Raw genomic sequence first — 15,732 nt, forward strand, 5'->3', positions numbered from 1 at the left:
CCACATCCTGCCACATATTTCGTGAAAATGTGAGGAAAGTTTGCGCCAACATTGCACTAAATCTTATTTTCGCTTTATTGATGAAGAAAACTACTAAACATCCGTTCGTGGGTATCGGGGCACAGGCCCCGATACATGGCCGGATTGTTACAGTAGGCTTGTGCGAATTTTCGGAACTTTAGACTATCGCCTTATTTAACAAACTGTTCGGTTGTATCTCTGCATCGAACACTGACAGTACTCGAAAGTTGTGTGGTCTGTTCTGGTCCGTTAGATAGTGAGTTTCGTTAACCGTTCTTCTCTTCACGCGCTGGTGTACGGCAGTGAAGTGAGAACCGCAGAGCAGGCATCGAGATTTTGCGTATCTTGCTTTCCCGCAGCGCACCCTAGTGCTAAGGAAAAAACATTCCTCTAGGGCGGAACTTTCGCGGCAGACATAAAACAAAAAAACTTTATTACGTGTTGATGTAGTAACTCTACCTTACAGTAAGTATTTACGAATAAAACTGCGGCTAGAGTATAGGATAGTCAGCGATACTCCGACGACATTTTTTTTTTTTTTTTAGATTCGGGATTTAGTGAGAATACGGGGGAATTGCGAGAAGGTTTATATAAACGGCTCTAAAAGCTTTTTTTTTTTTTTCTTTTTTTTTAGTTTTTTTTTTTTTTTTTGGTTATTACGTCTATAGACCGACACGCGGGCTTGACGTCACGGAGCTGCGGCGGCGCTGCGATCGCGCCGGAGCCGGGGGGTGTGGGCAAAAGCGCGCACGTTTCGCATGGGCGTCATAGCATTTTAGCTTGCCGCAAAGCTGAGTTACCGTTAATTGCACCGAAATGTACAAGAAAAGCAGAGGAGTGAGTTTACACAAGTTCCCGGCAACCTCTGAAAGGCATAGAAGGTTGATAATATCCGTGGATCGAAAAGAATGGTCGCCTCGCGCGAACGACCGTTTGTGCGGCAAGCACTTCCTTGAAGGCAAGTGCGGCTTCTATTTCAATCTCCGTCCCAAGCCTTGATTATGTGCAGGGAAACCGTTGTCTGATCGAGACCACCCTGATTTTGTTCCCATGGTGTTCGTGCACAAAGCATCGGCCAAGCGCTCGTCGGAGGCTCGTTACGCCCGTGCTACCCAGCAGAAGGGGATCGGCGACAGAACGACAGTGTTGTAGGCGTTAGCAAAAAAAAGTAACGAAATACGTTACTCGTTACTTGCAAATAAAAGGTACGCGTTACTGAGCTACGTTACCTAAAAATAAAAGGAACCCGTTAGCGCTACCGATAAAAAGTAACGCACGTTACTTCTGCGTTACTTTTTTTAAATTGTGATTTATCACATTTTACGGTTTTGACAATACAGGTAATATATCAAGAAACATTATGTTCATGCAGAAACTGAACATAATTACTTGATCCCTTTTTACGGTTTCACCTAAATACTCACGAGAAAAAACGCAAAGAAAAACATGGCTTGACGCCTAAAACACGGAACAAAATTGAAGCGTAATTTCTTTAAGACTTGGGAAGTAGTAACGAGTAACGTAACTACATTACTTGAAATAATAGGGAATTGTAGTAGACCGTTTTTCTCCTCCGCTACGGTATCCCTGAAGAAAACGCCACAGCTGCGCATACGCGCCGCCAGCCTTGTCTGTGTAGTTCGAGGTCTTGTGGCGGATTACGGAGCGCTATCTGGGTGCTTAGTGGGCTGCGGAAACTGTCTACTACAATTCCGCAATAACGTAAGTACATTACCCGTTACTGTGTCGAAAACGTAACGAGTAGGTTACTACGTTACCGAAAAAAGTAACGCGTTACCAACAACGCCGTTACTTGTAACCTGTTACCACCAAGACTGCACAACGGACAAAGCGTTACTGCTTGTCATGCCTTATGGTCATGAGGGTAGGAAAAATATCCTACCTCGACTTGAAGACGCTGTGTGTATTTAATCAATTAATGAATACACACACTTCCGCAGACCCACAGTCTGCTGATCCCGTCGGCAGTGTGGAAACCGACTTGAAGTTATCGTAGGCCTCGCGAGACTTCTACGCCTACACCGTGTCGGCCGTGAACTAGCGTAGCGAAAAAAAAACAAATAAACGACGACGTGAGCCGTCGACTTCGGTGGCAGCAACTTTACATCGAAAGTCCAGCGGGCATTGTTTACGGCGTACGGATCCTCGTAGGCAACCCCGTCCACGCACAGTTTGTTTCGATACCGCTGCCGTTCAGGCTCGGGCAGCGAGCTCAAATAGTCGGGCATAGCATACGACATATGTTGTGAGGAAATACGACGCACAAATAAAGATACGAGCGTCGCTACAACGTCAACAACGAGCGCACGCCTTAAACGCAATGGCGAAAACACGAAGAGCCGGGCTGCTTTTGCCCACACAGCTACCGCGCATGCGCGGCCTTGCGGCCGTGTTGGTAAACAGAGTCGCTCCGCGTGTCGGTAGAAATTTAGAGAGAAGAGGAGACCTGAGTGCTTAGGGACGTTGGAACACCAAGCTCTGGTTGGAAGGATCGGTGGGTAGACGCCGAGTTAGCTGCTTTTGTGCCCACTCAATCTTAGAACACGTTCGAACAGCGTGTTGAGACAAAGGCAGTTAGTTAGCTTTGCGCCTACCCACTTGTAATGGAACTTAGTTGAACCACGACTCCGTTTCATCTTATTGTGAAACGCAGCGCGGGCGCCACGAGCCATCCCAGCGAATCTAGCACCGTGAACGCATCACGTGATCACGCGCGTCGCCGCTACTCTCCGGAAGGTCACGTGGTACTCAAACGCCGTTTTATGCGGAGCGCAATTTCGTCTGCTCCTTTTGCAGGGGTTGTGGTGACGTGAAAACGCCGAGCTCTGATTGGTTCTGAACGAAGGATAGTGGGAAGATTCCAAGGCAGCTTGCTTTGAGGTCTACCCACTATCCTTCAATCGGAGCCAATCAGAGCTCAACGTCATTCTGACGTCACCGCAACTCCTGCTCAAGAAGCAGACAACTTGCTTTCCGCATTGGCTTCGATGGCTCCAGGTGTCCTGCGCGGTCTATCGTAAGGTAGAAGAGAGAACAAGCACGCATGCAAGGCCAAGGAGGGAGACCATCTTTCTCTGCCAGATTTTATGACGGTAGGTGCAAACAGTACAAACAGGAGGCTGGCAACCTTGTCGGTCGCTCGGCCATGCTTGGTCCGAGGGTTGAGCGAAGTCTCACGAAATTTCTAAAGGCCATCCGCGTTTCGCCTGTCCCTAGGCGGTGGTTTGGCGAGCGCGGGGGGTTCCCTCGGTGCTCGGTGCCCTTTGGCGGCCGGGCCTTATTGCTTCTCGCTCAAGCCCACACCTGACCGAGCAGCTGCTGCCAGCGACGGGGGTCCTCCTGGTTCGGCTCGTCCTCGTACTCCTGCGGGGAAACGGGTACCACGACCCGCTTGATCGCTGCCGCCTTCGTTACGACTCGCCGCTTAACCGGGAGACGCGTAGAAACAATGGTACAGCTGAGATTCACGAGTTCGTGGCTGGAGGCAGAGCCCAGCGGGCACGAGCAATTCTTTGACGTAACACGAGCCTCGCGCCACACCCGCTTGTTTCCTGCCAGCTGTGCAATCTCTTTGACCCAGTCTTGTACACGTAACTCAAAAAAAGTAATCAATTACGATTACTCTCGATTAAAGAGTATTCAATTAGATTACTCAATTACTGTCGAGACCGGTTCTAACGAAGTCATCGGGAATCGGAAATCACTTCGCTGTATCCGCTATTTCGTTGTAACCGACTTTGTCATTGGCCGTTACTGGAAAAAGAGAACCGTTACTCTTCCGATTGTACTTCAAATGTTCAGATCGACTGATTTCTTTGCCGGTTTGAAGACGGGTCTCTTGTACTCTCCAGTGTCGTTGGATTAAAACCACCGAATTATAAACTGTCTACCTTCGTAATCTACTAATTTCGGTAATAAACCGTTCTCCTGTCAGAGACTTAGTTCGAAGATTGAAACCTTTTATACTTCCGCCATTAGGAAGGCGATTACGAGTCATTCTAGTACTTCCAAAAGTAATGAGATTAATCTTGCGATTACTTCCTAATAAGTGTATACAGATGATTAGGAAGTTAGTCCAAAAAGTAATGAATTACAAGTGATTTGATTACTCGTAATGACTACCTTACAAGTCTGCTCTGACCGCTGGTAAGCGCCGCCGGGCTCAATGCCACTCGCTGCGGCCGCTCTGAGCACTTTTGTTTCCCCCTGCAAAGAGAACCCCTCGGCAAGCCATTCCTAGCTGTGTGGGGATCAGACGAGGGCGGTCTTGCCGGTACAAACAGAGCAGGAGTCCTCGATTGTCACCTATGTTAACATATTTCTGTAGTGTATTTTTTTTTAAAATTTGTTTACGTAATCAAGTCAAGGAGAGCGCATTGGACACGACTGCTTGGTCGGCCCTCGGCTGTGTCTCGTGTCTGACTGATTAAAGGCAAATTACAGTCGAACGCTTGTGTAGCACTCGTGTTCCATATGTCTGCTCCACGGTGGCCCTTGGTAGGCGAAGCATACAATTCAGCACTACGTATTTCTCTCTATAGGCGGTGTCGCCGGATCGCAGATGAGTAGAGCACTGCGCGGATAACAATTTGATCACCCGATCCGCATCCGCAGACATTGTATCCGCATCCGGCCCGCACCTGACCCTAAATCTGCGCATTAATTTTACATCATAAAGTCAAGTATGAATAAAAAAATTTAGAAAGCATCTGGAGGGTATCATTTAAGCCGTCTGCTTACCCTTGTACAGAGAACTCTTTGTGTCATACTGTGGTGAATGTCAGTTAATCGTATTCTGTTTTATCATATTTATAAAATAGGTAACCTATCATCCTTCCAGAGAAACTTTGCATCGCTGGAAAGACGATCGCAGTTATGAGATCGTCTTGGCAGTCTGTGACACTGACACTCTGTCCAGAAGATGCGCCCGAAAGGAAGGACATTTTAATATTTATTTTCCTTTTTGCTTCGTAAAACCCACTTCCAACAGACGCATATTTTCTAAACATGAAAAATAACAGACAGACTAATAGCAGTGTGTCATTTTATTGAGGCCCAACAATAAAACAGTTGAAGAGAAAAGGTGCTCACTCACTGCAGCAAAGTGCTCGTGTATATGTGGTAAGGCGCGAGTACACCACTGGGAAAATATCACAATATCCAATACTGGTAGCACCTTCTATCGGGTTCAGTTTTAAACACTAACTCTCAACTTCGTGCTCAGAACCATACACTTAAAAACAACTTGTCAACTGTCGAAAAAAAAGAAAACGCAAACACTCGTAACGTTTCACTTGTCGAGGTTACTGTGATAGAAGAAACAGAATATCGTCAACATGGACGGATTCAGACCAGTTTGCGTCTCTTAAATTCATACCCGCTGACGGCAAATCTCTCTCCGTTGGTGCACTTGATGCTAGGATGGCATGTACGAACTGCTGTATAAAAATAAGGTGGGGAAACTCGTGCTGGTGCAAGTTCCACCACTCCAATTCGATCTTTTCTATCTATACTTGTAGGCGAAGAAGTCTTCTACTGTCTTTTAGCTTGTACGTTTTGGTTTTTGTCTGCCCAAAGAATGTTTTCTGCTCTTTCCCTGCCAAACAAGAACACGCTTCTGATGCTCCTGCATTCTTTACTTTTTGTAGGAACAGCATTTTTGGCGAGAAAGAACTTTCTCAATCTATGTTTGGTGAGAATCAAATCTTTCTTGACGTAAAGGACAATTTTCTCTCCAATTGGCTTTCTTTTTTTTTTTTTTTAAATCTAAAATTGTAGTTTTCTCCCGCAGTACATTCGATGAGCCCGCCGCTCGCCCTCTGGCGGACGAACGGAGAACCAGAGGAGCGTGGACGGCATCAGCGGCGGTGGCACGGAGACGGTGGGACTGTCGGCCTTGGTGCCTTGGCGCTACTATTACCGCATGATTCTGGTCGCTGTGTTCGTGCGTAAAAGGGTTCTAAAAAAAAAAAAAAAAAAAGAAGTCGCAGCAGCGTTGCACGAAGGGACCGGGATGTCTGATTTCATTAGAGACTTCTTGTATATCGCATGCGCTGCAGATGTCTAGTCTTGTGGTCGACAGCTCTACCGTATGCGGTGTTCGAAAAGTTTATTCTTTGCTCTAAGTAGGAGAAAACTGGTCGCGCAACGGGTATGTCGAGCAATAGACACCGGGAATAGGTTCGCGTTTTAAGGCTGTTACAAGGAACGGGACCATTTGCTCCAAACACTTTCAAAAGACAGAATATCCGCACTTGCTTCCAGGTAATTACAAAGGCAAATAAAGAAATGCTTGAAACATTTTAAGCGCGTTTGTGTTGGCACCCGTTTCAGACGAGATTAAAATGGGGCAGTTTCGCAACGTTGCAAATAACACTGTACTCAAATGTACGGTATACTCAAATATTTATTTTTGATAGCTAAAAATAAATAAAACCCCTAAACACGCCGGTGGCCTTAATAGTCAATTTTGGCCATTACCACAGGCTAGCGTGAGCACGACAACTTTCCTGCCGCGCGCTCAAAATTATGCATCAAAGGCGGGCTTCCGGTTGCAATGCTGCACTGTACGGTAGTCTGCGGTCCCGCTATCCTAATACTTTCTAGCAATAGTCATAGCGCGGCTTACAATACACTAAAACCGAGACAGTGAGCAGCAATTTGGGAGCCTGGAACACTAAGACATCAGTACTGTGGACGCTGTTCTTCCGAAGCTTAATGGTCACCGTGCGCGACTCACGTTTTAGAGCACTAACGGCCAGGCAAAGTGCAAACGCACGCGATATCTTCAGTACCCTCAAAAATATTTTGCCACAAACAGCGACGTGGTGGGTGCCCAAAACGTGCTCACCTTCCACAAAGCTTCGAAAGTTGAGGTTTCCGGAACTTTTAAATATCAACATGCTTGTTTTTCAAATGTGAATCAACATCTCCGTCACCAGTAAGCTGCTCCTGCCCTGAACGCTTCAGATTTGTAGACAAGTAAATGATTTTTAGCGCGCTGACCAGCATCAGCGAGCAGACTTACGGGAAATCCTGGAGAATCTATCCCCGTTCTTCTGCTATCTTGTTCAGTCAGTCTATACACTGTACGGTAGCACACATTTATGGATATCCACGGATATCCATCATCGGATTGGATATACACGGGTCCGGATCTGTAGGTATTCTTGTAAGAGCACTGCGCAGCAGTAACCAAGACGCCGTTGACCACTGCGCACGAGTCCGTCAGACTGGCAGGGGGCGTAAGGGTATACGGGTTCAGAGGAATTGTGCAAGAGCATGGCAGCGTCGTGTGTGCATTAATTGGACAGCAATGGCTGATTTCCAGCTGCGTAGGAAACACGTATTTATGAATAGATTCGCTCATTTACCCGGCAGTTCATACGCTTTTTGGAGCCGGCAATTTTGCTGTCTTCTACAGGGTGAAACCAGGAGAAGCCAGGCTCTTAATATCAACCGGAAAATTCGGTTTCTTAACCTATCGCGCTAAGACTTTTTGCAGCATTGCCCACAGATGGTGAATTTTTTTTTTTTTTTTTTTTTTTTAATTTGCGAAGAGCGTACTAACCCGAGGAAAAAGTAAAGAAAGAAAAAGGCTTAGCTCCTATGGAAACGTAGCGACGCCACCGGTCTGCCATCAACACCGTGCCGTTTCGCACGGGAGACAAGAGATGGCGCAAGCGGTCGCGACGCCAACTGCCGCCAACGCAGGGGCGGCTCTACAGGGGGGCAAGGGTGGGCAGCTGCCCCCCCTAAATTTCTGCCTGCCCCCCCCCCAAAAAAGCTGTCGGGGGGGGGGGGGGGAGTTCAGTCCGCAAAGCAAAGGTAGTGGTTTCCCAAAAGGAAAGTTAACGTCGCACATTACGGGCACTTTAGCAATGGACGCGGAGCATCCGTCCTTTCAAGCCAGCCATCCGTCCCTGGAAGCCAAAGCAGCCAAATAAAATATAAGATTAGAGAAGCACGTACGACACTATTTTTAGAAGAAACAGCTTTACGAGAGACATACCACTCCCGTCTAGCGTAGTTTTCTAACTTTGATTGACTTCTTTCGGTGGAAGCGGACCCTGCAGGACCCCTTCGTCGAGAATAGGCTTTCTGGTTTTTGTGAAGTATTCCCGAAATCCGGACGCGTCTCCCTCTTTTGGGTGCGTGCCATAGCCGCTTGACCTTCAGCAGCGGCACGGCGCTGATGTTGCTCGCGGATTACACCGCCCCGCGGCGGCTCCATGTGCATGGCTGCTTAAACGGGAAAAGCCGAAAGTAAGGTGGAAAGAGGTGAGAGATACCTCGCTTGGTAGACGATGCCGGTTCGCTGTTCGTCTGAAAGGATTTTTCTAATGCCTTGGCTTGCACACTCCATAGCGCGGCTGCGAGATCCAGGAGTTCAACCTTGTAGGTATCATCCCACCGTCCAGCGTAATTTCCTTCCTTCAATTGGATTGTCTTGGTGTAAGTGGGCCCTCGATTGTTCCACTGACTTCCTGGGGAATGTAATCTGTTCTAGGAAACGTGAAGGTTCTTCCTCTTTTGGGTGTGTGCCATTGCCGCGCGACCTATCGGAGGCGACACGGCGGCCACAGTGCTCGCGGAACGCACCGCTTGCCCTGCGGCGGCATCGAGTGCACTGCTGCTCAAAACACGAAAGGTCAAAAGCAAGGGGGAAAGAGGTGAGCGGGACTCTAAGCGAGGCCGTAGGAAACAACGCCGGTTTGTCTATTTGTCTGTTGGGATTCCCCAGTAGAATCTTTGGAAACTATTCAGAAGGATACAAAGACAGTCCCAGGGGCGGGGCCATAAACTATCACCTGGACCAAACTGGCCCTGACGGTCTCAACATAACAAGCCATTTTCAAGGGCCATTCTTGCTCTGCTACGTTTTCAGCCTCGGTGCCAAATGTTACCAGGATGACGGACACGAAAAAAGTGCCCCAACAATTATGCTGCTTAACCGAACATGTGCAGCTGAGCCCGATTTCAAGACTCCAAAGGAGACACAAAATCGCAAAGATCAACCGCAGATTTTTTTTTTTTTTTCGTCTTCCAACAAGCGCGTCAAGAAGCAGGACGGCGACCCTTCCGAACCGCCCTCTTCAGGTTCAGAAAACCTGGAGATCGAGCAGCAGCGGAAGGATCATCCCCATCCGTACAGTCTTCCTGATGGCCTACCCAGCGCTTCTAGCGACGTCCATCATCCTTCGTCGGAACAAGGAACAGTGAAAGCGACGAGTTTTCTTCTTCGTGTGTGAGACAAGACGAACTTGCACCGCATCGGAGGGAAACGACGATATTTCAGGTCAGTTGGACATTTCCAAGTATAAGACAGCTAGAGTCGCCGCGGCAGCCGATAGTGAACTCTTTCCCACCGAAAAAGTAAAGAAAAAAGACTGTAAGCTTTCAGTCTGACTGGTATAGGTTATTTGCTTGGCTAGATACAGCACCCAAGCTGATTCCGTTTTTTGATATCCCAGTAGAATGTTCTCTATCAAAGCGAATGAGAAATTCACGTTTGGCAGCTGTGGCTGCAGTTACTGGAAAAAATCTCTGGACAAAGAATCTGGCTTTAGAAAGCACGAAACCTCAGTCACGCATAAGTCATGTCGAGATTCGTGGGTTTCCTACATAGAAATGAAGTCGAGAGGACCAGGCGAGTGAATCGAACAAGTTTGCGTTTTGAAAACGCAGTGCGATCCTCCTCGTGGTTTTTCCGCTGACGAACTTGCGCACGTCCAAGATAACATTTTTTTTTTTTTAAGGACACATTCTTTTAGAGTTTGCAATGTTTTTAAATAATCTGGATATTCACTGCGACAAACAAAACGCCATAAAAATAATGAGGTTCTCATTATACTAAATTGGATTAATTACAGAAGAAACAAAAGAGGGGAATTTTAAGTACAAAAGAGAGAGAATATGGATTAAACGAAATCCAATGAAAACGTTCGATCTAAATTTCTATTGGATGATGCCTATAATCAGCGCTAAGCCCTCCACAATTGCGTAAGTATACTTTAGGTGAGATTTCTGCTCGTCAGCAGAAAGATTTATGAAGGTAAACATAAACAACGAAAACAAGACCCCCACCCCCCGAATTCAGTATATTCATGCAGCGCCCCCCCAGAAAAAAAATTCTCGCGCCGCCCCTGCGCCAACGAACGAGCAGACGACGCCGAGAGCCGGCCCTTTTGCAGACAAGGAACTGCAGTTCCTTGCTGTTACCGCGCCTGTCTTTTTTGTTTCGGCGACTGTCGCCGCCTGCGGAACGCGCGCCGCTTTTGAGTCGAAAAGATTGTCTGCTAAAAAGGCCTGCTCTCGGCGCCGTATGCTCGTTCGTTGGCGGTGTTTGTTGCGCCATCTCTTGTCTCCCGTGCGAAACGGCGCCGTGTTGTTTGCAGACCGGTGGCGTCGCTGCGTTTCCATACGAGCTAAGTCTTTTTCTTTCTTTACTTTTTCCTCAGGTAAGTTCGCTCTTCGCAAATTTTACAAAAAAAAGAAAATGCACCATCTGTGGGCAACGCTGCACAAGGTCGTAGCGCGATAGGTTAAGAAACCGAATTTTCCGGTTGATTTAAAGAGCCTGGCGTCTCCTTGTTTTACCCTGTATAGTGAGGTCGTCACGATGTGACGCTGCGCAGTTCGAGTCTTCTAACTCTGAACGGATCGGCGGATAATCGGGCACAAGTCGTTTGTGCGACGTATCCACACAGAAGGGTGCCCGTACTGATGGCGTACCATCCGCAGTGAGGGAGGGGTACTCACGGGCACAGGGTCCAGCGCCCTACGCGCGAGCAGCTCGTCGGCGTAGTGTCTCCATCCACCGCGCTCCTCCTGGTGCCGGGGCCGCTTTCGGGTTCCGGAGAGGGACAGCGAGACAGCATTCAGCGCGCCGGAGTGTCCCTGAGCTTGCTGAGAAAGGACTCCCCTCAAGAACCGATCACACTAAAAAGTTTTACACCTTTAAGTATGTAAATCAGCTAGTTCCGGGGCTAACACCCCAGGGGTGTTGGAGTTAAAACAACACCCTTCCCATAAGGTGTTGGTGTAGCCCCAACATCCTTCGGGAAGCTGGTGAGCGTTTGAAAGATGGGGTGTTGGCGATCTTAGCAGCCCCCTAGGGATATTTTTTTACGAGTTGTAAGTTACGAATAACGAGCACCGGATACAGTTTTTGAATACACAGGGACAGCAAATACAGGCGTTATGGGTCACTCACAAGACAGGAATCATTAAGCTATAGTATCTTATATAATCAATTCAAATATACTTGTTTCCAGGTGCGCCGCCTTCGACAATACGAAGATTACACGTATGTTGCTTTGTTCTCGTCGAATTTTCGCGTAATGCATAATATATCTAAATTCAAGGAATGTCCATGTAAAAAGTATTGCTAAGACAAAAATTATTCAAGATTGTAGCAACAACAACCTATAGGCTACAGAGGATGTCAGTATGGCAAACACCCTTTCAGAAATTTGTTCACCCCGCTCCACCGTAGCACAGTGTTTACACCCTTTTTACACCCTTCAAAATGAAGGATGTTCACTTCAACAGCTCCCTATTTCACGATCGAGAAGGGTGTGTTAGGTCGAAATAAGGGTGCTGAACGGGTGTTGTCATCGGTGTAAGCATTTGAAACAGCGTTTTACCCTTAACTCCTTAACAATTTAGTTTTTTGTGTTTTTTTTTCTTTCGAAAATGTGTTGTTTTATCGGTTGGGCTTTGTTTCCAAAGGGACAATCTAAATAAATGGTTATTGAGCGGGTTCTTTCTTAATTATCTAGCGGGAGCACGCATAGTGCTTGCAAGCTGTTCAAGTTTGGAATCGGAAATTTTCCACCTTTCTTTTATACGGTTCCATTCTGGCGCTTTTAGATTCCGAACGGGAAGTACTTTAAAAAGCTTCGGCGTTGGCTGTAAGCTCTTATTCTCTTAATTTAATTCTGAAAGACATTAAAAGTCTGAATAGGAAAGGTCGGCACTCCGATTGCCACTACCGTCAGAGCAGCCGACATGCGAAGTTACCATCTCGCGCGTATCACGGCGCGCAGCGTCTAATTTCGAAACTATAAATAGCCACCACAGCAAAGGGAAACGTCGTGCTGATAGGACGCTTATAAACAGCACCTCTCGCGTTGTGCTCGGTATCGCGTTTAGGCAGGCACTCCGCCGCATGTTTTACCGCCGAAACCGTATGAACGAAAGGTGGAAACTTTCCGCCTTCAATATTTCCATTCGATGCTGCTAAACTTGAACGGCTTGCAAGCAGTCTACGTATTCCCGCTAGATAACTGAGAACCTGCGCACTGACCCTTTCCTTCGGATATTTCCTTAGAGCAAACCCCGACCCCTGGGAAACATCTTTTTAGGGTAAAAATAACTCGACCGTCCAAAGGTTAAGGATATAAAAACGCTGTGCTCGGTTTCGCGTTTAGGCACCCACTTTCAAATGTTTAATCGTCGCCGTACGTGTATGGAGAAGACCGTCAAAGGATTAAGGGTGTAACATTGCTTAGTGTAAAGGCCCGTTCACACTTGCGACCTCTTAGAACCGAGCGTCTTGGAAGCTCTTAATATCTCTTACAACGAGAGAACACACTGCAGCACCATCTATTGGGTAGCAGTGTAAACTTGGCGGTCCGACATATTTTCTATTTATCTCGCGCATTATCCTTTCTTTCGTGGCTCGAAAAACTTTTGTCAACGTTAATAAACGAGCCTTTTTTATAGGTATTACGCACATTTGACTTCGGAAATCCCGCAAAACCTTCGCTATTGTGAAATGCAGTTCCAGGGTCACCTCATAGATGGCGCATCAGGGTGCCAGTGTGTTCTCTCGTCCGAAAAAAATTTAAGAGGTCCTGTCAGTCTCGGTCGTATTGGGTTGCAAGTGTGGGAACGGGCCTTAAAGGGATGCTGAACCGAAATTTTGGGTGGAAGTTCTTGGTCGCAATGGCATACATAGCATGTCCTTTACTTATAAATGACGTTGTTTTGAGCGAGAAGGCGTATAAAATTGAATAAACACGAAACATACAATTTTACGCGACCCCTGGTGAGCGTCGTGGAAAGCTTGCTTCGTGACGTGCGCATTCTCATTCGCCTCAAAAGACAGACGGAGCCAAGCCAGGCGCTAAGCCGGGTGGCGTTCGTTATTGTTAGTACCAGCCGCTTTGAGAACAGCCGCCGAGCGAAGAATCAAGGCGAGCACCAACGAACGAGGAGAATGCGTGGAGGCACCAGGGGCGCTGGGGGCGCCGAGAATGCGCACGTCAGTTCCGCTACGCCTGCTCTCAGAAGGACTCGCTCGCGCCGGCGGCTTCCGGCCGAGGATTCGCTCTTCATCCAAAGAAATACAATAATTCGGGCCCCATCCGTCTGATTGAATATCGTTTTTAGGTACCGTACCATCCCGTGAAGCCCGCTCGGGCAATATTTATGAGATTTCAAATATCGGTTCAGCATCCCTTAAGCCGCCGCCGAGAGTGCGACCGCCCTCACCTTGTCCCTGACGACGAAGGTCCAGACTCCCCTGGGGTCCTCCCCCCAGAAGTGGACCGTGAGGAATGTCCAGCCGCGGAAACCCTGGGCCGTGCTGTCCTTGGCTCGGCGGTACAGCAGCACGCTCTCCGAACCTGCGCACGTGAGATCTCGGTGGGCCGGGAGGACGAGGAGGCCGTCACTCACCGGCCGGTGACCGCAGGTAGGCGTCCAGGACGCCCCTCCGCGAGTACTCCAGGTCCAGGTGGAGTTGAACGTGCTCCAGGGCGGAGACCGCGCACCCGTCCGCCGAGAAGGGAACCTGCGCGTGGCACATCGGTGAAGCCCGGGGTACGACAGTGTCCCGGTCTTCAATGGCGCTATTCCGCCAGCGAATAGGCTGGCGGAACAAGACGCTTAAAAAGCAGACATGGACTTCTGTTTTCAGCGTCCTATTTCACCAGCGTATTCGGAAACATTTGTGGAGGAATTCAACAGGCCACTTTTGGCACTCTGATTAGGACGTTTTCGTGGACGTCACATCGCCTGGTTTCCGGGGAAGGGAGGCGGGAATTAGGGGGAGAAAGGCTGGGCTGGGTGGTTTTTCCGGTGGTACTGGGTAAACGGTTCAGCGGGAGGCACGCTACGATCACCATAGTACCCAAAGGTCGACCCCTTTTGGGCTCACCCGAAGCTCTTGTCCGGACTCCATGGGCAACGGCAAGGGGACCTGTGGCTCCAGGAGGCAGCTTCTCTGCGGGCCCACGGCGGTCCAGTTCAGGGCCGCCTGCACCATGGCGTGGGCGTCCAGCAGGCCGAACCCGAAGCGGCTGTTGAAAAGCAGTCCGGCCGCGTTTCGCTGCCAGCCCCGGTTGGCGGCCAGGGGCGCGAAGTCTGACGTCCAGGCCACGAGGTGCTGCACGTCCCTCCATCCGAGGCCTGGGCTGCGCCCACGGAGCAGGCAGTGTTGGCGGCAACGCTTTCCAAGTAACGTCGATCGTGACCGGTGAAGCATTACTTTATTCGGTAGCGTAGTAACATGCCCGTTATGTTTTTAAAACAGTGAAGTATAACAAACTTACGTTACTTTTTTTCAAGTAATATAGCTATATGTTACTCGCTACGTTTTCTTTCCGAAACTTGAAGAAAATTAGACTTCAATTATTTTTTTCGTGTTTCTAGGCGCCATTGCACATAACTTGAATTCTTGCTCCCATTGCACATAGATTCAATATTTTTCTCTCTTTTCCCCACGTAAACGCTCCTACTTTAGAAGAAGAAAAACAACGCCCACGCCCTTTCTCCCAGAATCGCAAAATGCATCGCAAATTGTTCAGCAATTGTGTTGCTATGTGAAACACTCTTTGTTTAGAAGTAGTAGCCTCCAGGCATTTTTTTTTTTTTTTCTTGAGCTGTGCCTCCAGGTGTCTCCAATTACTCCTCTCCACCCCATTGACTTTCCCCGCCGGGTCGGCCTGTGTCCACTGAGTTTGGGGAATTACGGCCCGCTGCCGGACACGTGTCGATTTTCTCGCTAAATTTAACGGGTAAGGTAAATGTATGTCTAAACCACGTGACGTTAATCTTCCCGCTAAATCTAGCGGGAAAACAGCTTAAGTATAGTTCGCGTGATGTCAATGTTTCCGTTCAAATTAGCGGGGAAACTGATTTTGTGTTTAGGTCACGTGAGATAGAGTCGTGTGACATCATTTTTCCCGCTAAATTTAGTGGAAAAACTGAACTGGTGTTGACGTCACGTGACGTCAATTTTCTCGTTAAATCAATCATGTGGCGTCAGAGGCCACGGCTTCACGAAATTCGGAGAAACTACCGAATAATGATTCATATTTAAACGTTGTCGTTTCATAAATTAAAATGAACGCGCGTCACTTTCTACCGGTAATACTAACGCTTTTTTTTTTTTGAAAAGTAACGTATGTTTTTAATGCATTCCTCAGTGGTAGAACTGCTGCACTATTTGCGTTAAACTGTGCCGGAACGAGCAACTTACTACATGCTGCTGCGAAAATTGTATTTTTGCATAAAAAAAATTGGGCTGCGTGTATGTTTATACAGCCTAGAACTTGGTCTGCCTCAACGGGCTACGAATCTCCCAGCTGCAAATTTAGCCAGTGGAGACCACCGCTAGCCTGTGGTCTTTAACGTGCACCACGCAGTAGTGATACACGACCGCACGCCGGTAGGATGCTC

The 15,732-nt window shown here is 48.0% G+C and overlaps 1 protein-coding gene across 1 annotated transcript in view; it reads right to left on the reverse strand.

Moving 5' to 3' along the window:
• Positions 1-3,053: 3,053 nt before the first annotated feature.
• LOC8033367 (neuroendocrine convertase 1) overlaps positions 3,054-15,732 on the reverse strand; it is a 53,690-nt gene continuing 41,011 nt past the window's right edge. The window contains exons 11-15 of the mRNA XM_029995556.4: positions 14,210-14,465; positions 13,729-13,843; positions 13,543-13,676; positions 10,804-10,950; positions 3,054-3,405 (exon numbers count right to left, since the gene is read on the reverse strand). Coding sequence (XP_029851416.3) covers positions 3,334-3,405; positions 10,804-10,950; positions 13,543-13,676; positions 13,729-13,843; positions 14,210-14,465 — 724 coding nt within the window. The 3' untranslated portion in view covers positions 3,054-3,333. The remainder of the gene's footprint in view (positions 3,406-10,803; positions 10,951-13,542; positions 13,677-13,728; positions 13,844-14,209; positions 14,466-15,732) is intronic.

The sequence above is a fragment of the Ixodes scapularis genome, unplaced genomic scaffold, assembly GCF_016920785.2.
Source record: "Ixodes scapularis isolate PalLabHiFi unplaced genomic scaffold, ASM1692078v2 PGA_scaffold13__105_contigs__length_92229423, whole genome shotgun sequence".
Lineage (NCBI taxonomy): Eukaryota > Metazoa > Arthropoda > Arachnida > Ixodida > Ixodidae > Ixodes > Ixodes scapularis.